Source organism: Ooceraea biroi, chromosome 1 (assembly GCF_003672135.1).
Source record: "Ooceraea biroi isolate clonal line C1 chromosome 1, Obir_v5.4, whole genome shotgun sequence".
Lineage (NCBI taxonomy): Eukaryota > Metazoa > Arthropoda > Insecta > Hymenoptera > Formicidae > Ooceraea > Ooceraea biroi.
Window position 1 is genome coordinate 7175824 of NC_039506.1, and position 12159 is coordinate 7187982.

Genomic DNA, 12159 nt, shown 5'->3' on the forward strand with positions numbered 1-12159 from the left:
AAGACGTGTTCGCGACGCGATTAATCTCGCCGCATCGATTAATTCTTTTTGCTCTAATTAGACGCTATCAAGCGTCAAGTAATTCCTGATCATTACCGGTCGATGACGGTTTCATGAAGGCGACGCCCGTCGGTCGTATCCGTCGGCGAGAACAATGGCGAAGATTGCGTTGGAGAACTGACACATCTCCTGAGCGTATAATATATCACCGTAGCGTTGACGGTAATCGCGATATCCAGCCGCGTGCTTTGCGTAAACAGGATTTTCCGCGAGGTAAGCGCGCTGACACTCCGCTTCGCGACTTGTATTGAACTGCAACCCTTTCCTGCCACCCCAGCTCTCCTCCCGAGAATAATAGCGCGCGTTTTAATACCGAAATCTCTGTTCGATCACCGACGCTAAAGACGCTTTAATGCGGCCGTAACGCGCGCGATGGATAACTTTGGTCAAACTACCAGCCGGGAACAAACGGGTGATTAATCTTTCTAAAATCGTTACGCAAGATGCTCCTCAAAATTGACGTAGTGTTTCTTGTGAAATATAATTACCAAGTTATAAGTCGTTTGAAGTAAATAAATAAACAGCTCTTTAAGTTCCAAGGTACAAGAAAAACGAACTTTGCTCGTTATCTAATTTGCTTTTTTTGCTAATTAAATAGCTAGTCTCCTCTTCCTCTTCCAAAATACATTGTACGTATTGGTGAAATACCTATATTACTCTCTTTTAATCGCTTTCGCTATTTTCTTGACTTTCTAGCATGCGTTATTAACGCTATCTCAATATACACATAAAGTAATGCAAACTGTGTTATTATTAGCGTCGTTTATCCACGAATGTCGCGAAGCCTTGATTTTCGGCAATGCCGATTTCGTTCGCGAACTATTAAGTCTCACAAAATAAATCCACAAACCACATCTCCGCGCAGTCCCTGCGGATCTGTATATCTCTCGTAGAGACATACAGATAAAAGTTGTCGGAAAACAGGTAAGTTTATCGCTCCATTGTAACGCTGTGGGTGGATATAAGGGGGTTGTGAAAGAGATCTACCGGCAGTGTTGTATACATCCGCACGTATACACACGCCTCCACTTGACAAGCTCGGAGCGCATTCCGATATTAGTATAGTTCACTGGCTAACTAACGGTTCGTTGAACATGACGTCAGCTACCGTTGGATACGCCTGCTCTCTCTTTCTCTCTCTCTCTCTCTCTTTTTCTCCTTCTTTCTCCCTCACAGTACGGGGTGAATTTTATGAACACTTGGAGAGGCACAAGACTGTGAATATTGTTGCGCAAATGTGAATTAAATAATCCTTTCGTCACACAATGGTCGCAAATCGAGTGAAACTTCCCAAATGCAGCGCGTTGCACCGGCCGGATTCGTTCGCCTCTCTTAAACGCGGACAACCGGAACTCATGATTTCGCGCGGAGTCCGCGTCCGCCATCGGAGCGTACGTCTGCCGAAGTAATTGGCTACAATCGAACGAACACACGAAATTATAGACGATAGATATTTATAGAGTTACCTAACGAGCATGAAAGACATTACTGAAATAAGTGTGGATAATTGCAACTTTTGATTTTCAGAATAATTTAAATTGCAAATTTGTCGACGAATTGTGAATTATGTTATTATTGTGCAATTTTATAAATTTTGCAAGCAAAACAAATCGATAGAAGTTATTCAGAAACCATGAATATAAAAATGTATTGATCTATTAATATTATTCCTAATACATAATTATGTATGTGAACGTTTCAATCAATGTTTCATAACTTTCATGTTCAGTACAAGTCATAAAATTAAGGAATTTTTTATGTGTATATACAGTATATCGTAGAAATCGATTGAGTTAAATTATCAACAAGATATTGCATTTTTATTAAATTATCAGTATTGTAAATATTGCAGGAAAAAATAAATCTTATCAAAGACAAGATGATCTAAAAGATCTCCTGATGCACCCTTAATACGTGTACACGATGTTGACGAGCGTTTTGTTTGTTCGTAAAAAAAAAAGGAAAAAATAGCAAACCGATAGGTTAGACGGCCGACGCGAACTGAATGCGTTACTACCTTGCCCTTCGGTCCTATAAAGGTTAAACGATGCGATACGAGCGCACAACGTACCCTGCATAAAGACGTAATCAGATATTCAATCTCCGATAGTTACCATCCTAAGACCCTAAGGTTACATTTTCAGCGAAAAAACAATATAGCCTCTCAGGCGAAATATTATAAAAAACCTGCTCCTATTAATTATGAACATGAGAATATTAATTAATCCCTTCCCTTTTATCGCTGTGGAATAAAAGCGGATCGTTACATTTAAATTTACAGTTACTAGCATGACGTTTCCAAAAAGCAGAAATATAGGGTAAGAGATACAATCATTGACACGGATATAGTTATTGACACATTAATTTTTTTAATTGAAATTTCTCGACACATGCATGGCTCTTGTGTGAAACGTTCATATGCTCGTACAAAGTACTCCTTCACCAATAAATTTACTGAATTGTCTTAGATTTCTGTCATTGCGTTTCGAAGCGGTAGCAAAAACAATCACTGACCCACTCTTGGCGATGCTCCGAATAGATCAGTGCATGTTTTTGCTGCCCGCTTCGAAACGCAATGACAGAAATCTAAGATAACTCAGTAAATCTGTTGGCGAAAAGGTACTTTGTACGAGCATATAAACTTTGCGTACGAGCGTCGTGCATGTGACGAGAAATTTAAGTTAAAAGAGTTAATGTGTCAATAACTGTATCCCTATCAATAACTGTACCTCTTACCCTAATATGTTATTTATTTACCGGCCTTGCACTCTCGCCTTGCTACGTTATAACGAAATAAATGATTATCGGCGCACGACCAGTCGCGATTGATAAAGCAAACATTATAACATTTCTCGACCAGTCTAGTTTTGTTTAATCAATAAACGGTCATATAATTCAATCCAAATCTGTCCTAGTGCCGCAACAAAGCAAGTTATACGGCCTTTATTGGATAACGAACCATAACACAGTTTGCAACACATTTTACAGATTCGCTTGCATCAATTCTATGTATGCGGAAAAATTTATTTATCTTGATATTGATTGCAACAATAAATAATGCATTATTTCTGCTTCACATCATAAACTAAAATAACTAACTAGGTACTGAACTCTGCATTTGCATTTAATAAAAGGCATATATAATGCTACGAGAATAAATTTGTAATATTCAATATATGTATCATAATAATATTCAATATAGAATTAAATATAATTGAACTGTAAATGAATTAAAAAATCTTTTTGATGTGATGTGATATTATTAACAGATTATTTACACTGCAAAAAGCTAAAGATCATAATAACTCTTATTTCAAGATCTAGTACGTAATCACTCAATTTGTCGGATTATGAGAGATTCTCATTATATTCACAACAAGAGACCTGCTGTCAATTTCTTTTTCTCGACACTGTTTTGCATGAGACTGACGAATTTTCTATCATTCGTTTTTTTGCACACAATTTAAATGAAAAAGATTTTAGCTGAGAAATCTCTATTTCGACTAGTAAAACACTATTTGGCCCACGGATAAAACGATTAATGCTTTCAACGTTAATACTCCTTTTCATCCAGCAAATTTTCTCGTTCGGAAAAGCTGCGTCGATCTAAACCGTGTCTCTCATGCATTTGGAAGCTTTGTCATATTTTTACAACTGTCCGAAATAATACAAGAACCATCACCGATAAAAATAATTGTCATCCCCGGAACTAATCTCGATAACACAATGTATTTACGCTTTTTTAATGCATTGAAAAATAAAACCGTTCATGCTGATATCAGCATTTAACACGTCAACGCTTTCGAAAATACGATTAAGATAAACTTGGATGATGACAAAACATTTAACGTGGTCACTTTTGATAACTTTAAATTAACTCAATAATAACCAAATTTTTGATTGACACGTAATAAATTCGAACTTTTAAAATTGCTTTAAAAACGTTAATTATAAAATACTAAAGCAAGACAAACAGACGTGGCATTTCTATTTCAGCGTATAATTCATAGATTATTAAATGTTTGAGCATCGATAATGAATATATAACGCAATAGATACAATAATGGTTTTATCATCACCCGATACACGACACACGCGATACGTGTACAGAGGCGTTACAAAATCCGCCTTCGTCGAGACCCTTGACAAAAAGCTCGCTGAAGAACCGTGGCGTCAAGCCGGAGCTTAGCGCAACGCCGGAACAGATTAAAAACTGCAGACTGTAAGTTATTTCTTGACAAACAACTCAGCGCGCGTGTCTACTCTCGACCCTTCGCAGCTTATCCGTATAAAGCTTCGATACCGCGCTTCTTTTTTCTCGCGCTGCAAATACACTCTTAATGGAGTGCAAGAGCGGAGCGTGAGCGCAAGCGTGTGCGTTTAGATCCTGGTGTGCTGAACATCTTCGCTCTTCCTTCGCAGGAGTTAATTACGCCAAAGTAAAATTTCCCGCGTTTCTTTCCGCCTTTTACTCACGTAGCCGTGGTGGTTGTACTCTTCACGGAGACATCTCGTCTGCAGTGGAGACGCGACGCGTTTAATACGTGCGTTTCTCCGTCCTCGATGCTGCTTTTAAAAGCCGTGTATAACCGCATTGTTGGCTGTGCATCCCAGACACTAACGCGAAACTAATGGACACGAAAAGGAAGAAATTTGTCCATTTGTGGAGTCACGTGTCCGGTATTGTCGAACAGTTTGTGTTTACCGCAGCAGGCGAGTAAAATGAGAAAATACGAAATACGTGGCTCCGAATGTTCCGAATTCTCCTATTAATTTACTCTTTAATTTGAGCAGTCTGCTGTGCCTCTTTCTGGCAGTAATAGACAAGAGTTGAATTCAATTACACAATTCAATATTGAATTCGATGTTATTTGCTATATGCTATATGTATAACCAGCGCTATTTTTTCTTTGTTCTTTTAGCAATCACACTATTTTTTAATCATTCGGCAATTTATATAATAATAATAATCAGTTCTTTTATTTTATTTTTCCAAGGCCCTATCAAAGATTTATAATTCATGTTTACTGTAATGCAAAATGTCATTATTATTTCAGACACAGTACGATCTTACATTATTTCGTGTTACAAATATACGCATCGCGAAAAATCATAGAAAACAGTGATTATCCAGACAAGATGAGGTTCTGCGTACGCGGAACGACGTACATCAGTACGTAATATCCTCGCGAGCATAGTGCACGGTGGCTCAAGCTTCTACTTACTTTCCTTAAACACGCTTACACCAGCGCAGTCGAGCACGCTTATGCATGAACGTAACATTGAGTTAATAATACATGAGTTTCTCTCTTACAAGGGAACCGCGCGAACCTGAAAATACTGATTACCGTCGGGCTTGGCGGTCCTACCAAAGTTTGATTAAAACTACCATCGCGCCGAGAAAGACTATATCTACGCGGATTTCTTTGAGCCGAGAGTTGAGGATTACTCTGTTGTAAATGTTGAATCTTTTCGCCTTAACAGAGAATTTATATATTAACTAATTATTATCACGCAGCTCTTTTTTTAAAAGTACATATTTTACTGATAATCCAGTCAATTCTACTGTACTAATTTTTATTAATTTTTTTATTATTTTATTATTTATTTTTATTTATTTTTTTGTTATTTTATATGTAATGCGTATATATTTCTATTCGTCTTGGAATATCTTAGAACATTTCAGAACATAAATCTCATTTTTATGTGTTCAAATGCAACTGCATACTGCAATAGTCGAGTACTAAACGGTATCCGAAAAATACTCGCAGCGCGCGTATAAAAATACGAATTCCTTTATAAAACACTATCTTGTCGTCAGTGTAAAAACGCTCGCTTTAGCAAGACTCGGTATTTATTCGCCTCACCCGTTCTCACCTCGAGAGAGAAATTTTTCAAGGAGCTGTTCGAGGATCCCAGGACGTTGTACGTTTCTTGTCTGCAACCTTCTCCATCGACTGACCCTCGCATACCGTACGTACGGGCGAAGCACTCAGTCTCCCTAACAGCGTCGTATTGTTCCGGAGGCGCGAAAACTCGATACGAGGAGCACCGGCGAGACGACACGGCAAACTTAGACAAATTTCGCAAATGCGCGCGCGAGCGACCGACCCATCGCGCCGCACACCCGAAATGCGTCTAGGAACGTACGACTGATTTCATCTCTCTCCGAGTTTGCCGAACTTGATTGCCGCTATTCAAACCCGCAGCCGGAATTGATGGAGCCCCGGCCCGAATTTGCCCCTTGCAGTGCCAATTACAGGGCCATTATTAAAGAGTGGAGAGCGCGACAGAGAGAGAGAGAGAGAGAGAGAGAGAGAGAGAAGCGCTCGCGATCGCAATTTGCTTAAACGACTCCGCAATGTTATACAGCTCAGCGCGCGGAACTCTTGCAACAATAACAGACCGTTATTATCCATTCTGTTGTGCGTAGTTTTGAGAACTATCTTGAGAATTACCAATCATGTCGAAATTCCTCCTCGCAGTTTCACCGAGAAGACAATTCGAAACAATTTGTTATTCACGTCAGCTATGAGTCCGACATCGAGAAAGAAACGTTTTCTTAGATTGGACTGCATTCGACAAATCCAACGCCACGCAGTAAAAGACTTCAGAGAAAAAACATTCAGGAATGATTACTCACTCGTGAAACAGACGAGCAGCAGCCAGCTCTCTCTCTCTCGATCATTGCAGTGATTCCCTCTGATGCTCCACATTGTTCCTCACATGCACTTCCTGTTCTTCCAATACACTGACTCGATCACACAATCGCGAATACAACGCGAAACGCGCGAAACAGAACGACACTACGTTATTCAACGGATGTTGATCTGACGGAAGTGATTATCGTATTTCGAATAATAGTAATTGTCACTAGATATATATATCTAGTGACTTTAGATACGCGCGCATAGACGCGCCCTCTCGCGGTCGGCGCAAAATTCCGAAAGTGGCGCGCCATCATGGCGGATCACGCGTGCGAATTATTTCACGCGGCAATGTCGCGGCTTGTTTTTCGATCTCGATTAATCCATCGCGACGATCCCCGATGCTTCTCGATACTCCTCGGCGTTTCGGATCGCAACTAACACTCGCGATTGTACGATTCGGGCGAGCAGCTATCGCGAAATACGTGAGATGCGCGTATCAGACGTTGCGTACGGACGGATGCCATGCACGGAACGCGATACGACGGGCGCCGATCGTGAATACGAAAATACGCGATTAATTGGCGCCGCACGGATCGATCAATACGCCGAAACGATCGTACATCGTTCAATTCAACACTCCCGACATTCGTCAGCACGCGGCACTCGTTCGTGACAGATAAAAAAGACACAGAAACGCGGAGCGATCACGGATCCTGCCGAGGCTTCGACGACTTGCTACGCGAGTACGCGACTACCGGCGAGTTCGAAATCAGTCACGTGACTCGGTTGCGCGGCTAACTTCGCATGTCAAGCGACGCGGCAATATTCCTCGGCGCAGCGCTTCACGCGTGATCAAAATAATTAACGCGCGGATGTTAATATCATCAAAAGGTGCGCTTGGGTAAAAATAAATTGCTTGAATTCCTCATCTCGATATTTATCTTCTCGTAAATCGCGGAGCGTAAAGTATTATATTGCTGAAATCGATGATGAATGTTTCATATACGAATAGGTTACAGAGTCATTTGTATTAATCAATTTGATTCATTAGTTTCGCCGGAAAATTCAATAAAAACAAAGCCTCCTTATATTCGACCAAACTGGCAGTTTTATTTGTTAACAAGTACATAGATTTCGACTTAAATTCAGATCCCTATTAAGTGTAAAATTTCAGTCATTTTCTAAAAATTACAAAGAATACAATGAGGAAAAGTAAATAAAAAACATATAAACTATAAAATAATACCATTACTTATTGGCCGAAAATGACTGAATTATATCATTTATATCATTTATATTAACATCTGACATCTCACATGTACGGTGCTCTTGTTACAGGGAACCTGTTTGTGATGGCGGCTATCATACTGGAGCGAAATCTGCAGTCCGTGGCGAATTACTTGATCCTCAGTCTGGCCGTCGCGGATCTTATGGTCGCGTGTCTCGTTATGCCTCTCGGAGCCGTTTATGAAGTACGTAATTTACCCCATCACTCTGTGTATTAAAGAGCACTGCGAATTATTACCGTACAGTCTGCTCGCACGACTTAGGAGACTGTACCGGTGTGCGATGACGAGAGGACCGTGCACGATCGTAAAGTTTTTGGCGGCGAAACTATGCGAGGATGTATGAATCCGTGCGCGCGATATTTTGCACGAGAAGAGCAGACGTCTCTCATTTTCGCACCGTTCTCGACGTTAACTGCTATTATTCCACATAGAGATATTCATCTGGAAAATGCCGAGATATCACGGATTTGCGCGCAGCTCACGCGCATAAAATTGCAATAAAAGTTTAATCAAACATTCATGCGAATCGATTTTGGGAATGTGCGATCCAGCAACGTTACATTCTGGTTGTAACGACTGACGTAAGATATTTTCAGTAAAACGTGGTGCGGTTGCGGATCGAAAAACGCGTGTATGCAAGCCAACGCGTCTCGTCACGACGATGAATTCGCGAGATGAAAATTTTGCTAGATTTTCCGGCGGGTCTTTGAGCCGTCTTTTCCTCGCACGTAGAGGATCATTCTCTCCTCGCGCGTTGAATCCTCTCATTGTTAAACTTTGGTCTATGGCCCGTTGCAGCCATTCACGTATTTATAACATCCGTGAGGAACCGTGCGCATTCACGATTGCGTTTCTACGATGGTTTTGCGTCGCGCCAGAAAAGGAAACGCGAAACGGCACCGGTAGGTTCCGCAGAGGCCTGCCATTTAAACGCTGTGCCATTTCACCTTAGGAAGTTTGTTAATTATGTACGTTACATCAATAAGACAACAACGATAAGAAGCTCCGACCGAGCGCGACGCATCAACTACAACAATTTATTATTCAGACTTCAGTAATCCTTCCAGCGTAGAGTTTCAACAGCATAAACAGTCGCAGGAAATATAGATCAGGAGAAAAATGTCACAATGATTTATTAATGCCCGGATGAATCGTGATGAAATTTATAATCAACTGTGTGTAGTAAATACGAGATAATTCACGGAGTAAAGTCTGCTTTATCGCGTATGACGGACTACATAAGTAATACATTAATCGCGGAATTAAGAAACTGTGCGCAGGACTTGGACGTATATTTTGTCGTCGGTTTTAGAATTTCCTCGCGAATCTTACATGTAATCTTAAAAATCCACCAGTGCCACGATCCTCGTCATCCCATGCCACTCTCTAAAAGTTAGACTACGTAGTTTTGCGCACCAAGATATTCTCTTTCTGTGTACCCAGCGCAAACCCGAGCGATGGAGTACGTTGTTAGACATATACATATTCAACAATTAAGACGCAGGTACACAGAGATAACAAGCGATATAGCATATGTACATACGAATGATTAGCTTTCGATTCTCCTCCAGCGAGGTTTGCTATGCCGTGCCACGCCGTGCATTTATACTTAATAAACGCTAGTAAGTAAGCGGAAACGGCAATGTACCAACGAAATAGCAGGGGCGTTTATTGTCGAGGTGTTTCGCGTGGCTTTTTGACGCGTTACTCAATTAATAAAGATCTCATCGGGAATTACCGGGTGAGATAATAACGCTCGAGCGTGATCACCTCATACTTCCAAGCGCGATTTATTTTTAAGCGCATTTCGCTCGTGTCGCAAATGCAAGTGAAATTAATAAACGTCAAAATTGGATCGCGGAAATTCGCATCAATGGCGCGAATTTGATCGCGATCGACGCAAATAAACCTGCCAATGCTCGCGCTTTCTCTTCGGATGTTCATTTAACTTGATTAAGCGCATTAGCAGCTGTCACTGGCCCTTCTTCGACGCGAAATCTGCTCGCCGACGTAATCCTTATTTAGATCCTTCGTTTTCTTAGCGCGTATGGCCTCTCGCATTTCGCCACCCTCCTTTGCTTTCTACGCTTTCTTACACGTATCCCATCTCAGCACTTTTTCTCCACCCCTTTTCTCATCCCACTTTTTTCTTCATGTTACATTTCCGCGCTCTTTTCGCTATATTTTCCAACCCGCACCTGCGATTCTTCATCATTCTCGCTTTTCACAGGCGTCTTCGGAACTGCAGGGAAAATCTCTTTCTCTCACTCTCTCTCTCCTTCCCTGCTCTCATCTCGTCCTTTTAAGTCTGCCGTTGTTGGCATGTCGATATCTCTCGCGCGTTATCGCTTAATGGCGCAATTCTATTTTCGATCTTCGTATAGAACCTACGATAGACGCATTAGCGATTTTTACTGCCGTGCACTGAATCCGTCGGGACGCGCGCGTCCATCCTCTTAACGCGGACACATGGAAATTTATACGTCTGCCGTGTGATTTGAACATTTGATGGATGTCCGCTCTGCAACTGCTGTTTTCGCCGGACGTTTACCGATAGACACCAGAAACGTGCACGCGAACGGCTTCATTAACTGCGCCTGCACACGCGACGCTTCATTAGTCCCTTTGAGACCCTAGAAGCCTTGATATGAAAAGAATCGTTAAGAAGCGCTGGAAATTTGCGTTGCCGTTATTATTAATAAATTAATTAATGCAGAAATGATTTTTCTATCTTATAAAATGATGAAAAGTACGAATAATAAAATAACATAAATTACTATGTTTTATATACATTCTGTACTTTTTATATCGCTTTTTTTATCATACTGTATACCTTGATTTAAATGTTGTAATTTAAATATTGATTTAATCTGAATTTTATCAAGATAAACATACACGACAGAAATTCATGAATTTAATATAAATATGAATGTTATAAATTCTGCGTGTAATTAATAATCTCACGTCCAATCAGGTTTGCCATTATCGCTTACTGCGCGAATTTCGAGCGATCCCCAACGTTAAAACTGTCCCTCCATCGATCACTGTACGATTGATAGTATTTTTGAGAGGTGTTTATATTTCCGATAAGATGGATACGACTCATCGACTTCCGGAATGTTCTGATCTCAAAGTATAAAGGAACGGATGTCTACGGATGGAGGGAGCATGGCGCTGAAAGGAGGACGAGGGACGATTGGCTTTCGAAGATAGATTCCAATACCATGAATGGACTTTTAAGCAGGCATGCATCAGTTCCTCCTCCGCTCACTCGCCGGCTCCTATGTAACATCACTCTTACAGACTCCCTTCCCATGCTTTCTGTCGTCCCTTCATTGGCCATGGCTCGGCTCGGATGTTTTCCCTCTCGACCCTCAATCCGTATTTTCTCTTGCTCCCTACTGTGCGAGAAACTGTCGCACCAAACTATGTGCAATCCTTAACATACTAATCAACCGAGTAACCCTTGTCAGTACGGGTAAAAATAAACTCTATTTACCCGACAATGTGTTAGGTTGCATGTCGCGTTATGTGTTGCATTATGTAAAATGACTGAGTTTTGTATATTCTTAGAGATTCCGCGTGGAAAGAGTAAAATATCTATTATAAAACTGTATAAAAGCGCGATACACATACCACGAGAAAATAATTAAACAATTATTCATCACAAATTTAAATTATTAATCAGATATATTGCTAGTTGATAATTATGTACTAATTACTAACTGAACGTATCTTTAATTTTGTGAAAATAAATTTACGCAATTGATCATAACTGTAATCGCGGAAGATTAAAAAGAATCAATAATCATTTAAATAAAGACAACCATTTTAAATAGCGTATTCGTCTTGCGCCGAAAATTCCAGTCCAGGAATTGCGATTACTGCGCATACATTTCTCGCTTGCGCTTGCACGCCGCGCGCTAAGCTCATGTTCTATGATAGATAATTCTGTTTATTGCAGATAAACTCTGGATGGTCACTCGGGCCGGCGCTCTGCGACATATGGACCAGCTTCGACGTTCTATGTTGCACAGCTTCGATATTGCATCTGGTGGCTATCGCGGTCGACAGATATTGGGCAGTCACCGATATCAATTATATACAGGTTAATTAACGCTGCTGCGGTTATCGAGAGAAAGTTGGAGATTGTCTGGAAT

At 40.7% G+C, this 12159-nt stretch overlaps 1 protein-coding gene across 10 annotated transcripts in view; it reads left to right on the forward strand.

Annotated features, from left to right (window-relative positions):
- LOC105285459 (5-hydroxytryptamine receptor 2A) overlaps positions 1-12159 on the forward strand; it is a 108028-nt gene that overhangs the window by 87896 nt on the left and 7973 nt on the right. For all 10 annotated transcript variants that reach the window (XM_011349679.3, XM_011349678.3, XM_011349676.3 and 7 more), the window contains 2 exons: positions 8049-8182; positions 11964-12107. In XM_011349679.3, coding sequence (XP_011347981.1) covers positions 8049-8182; positions 11964-12107 — 278 coding nt within the window. The remainder of the gene's footprint in view (positions 1-8048; positions 8183-11963; positions 12108-12159) is intronic.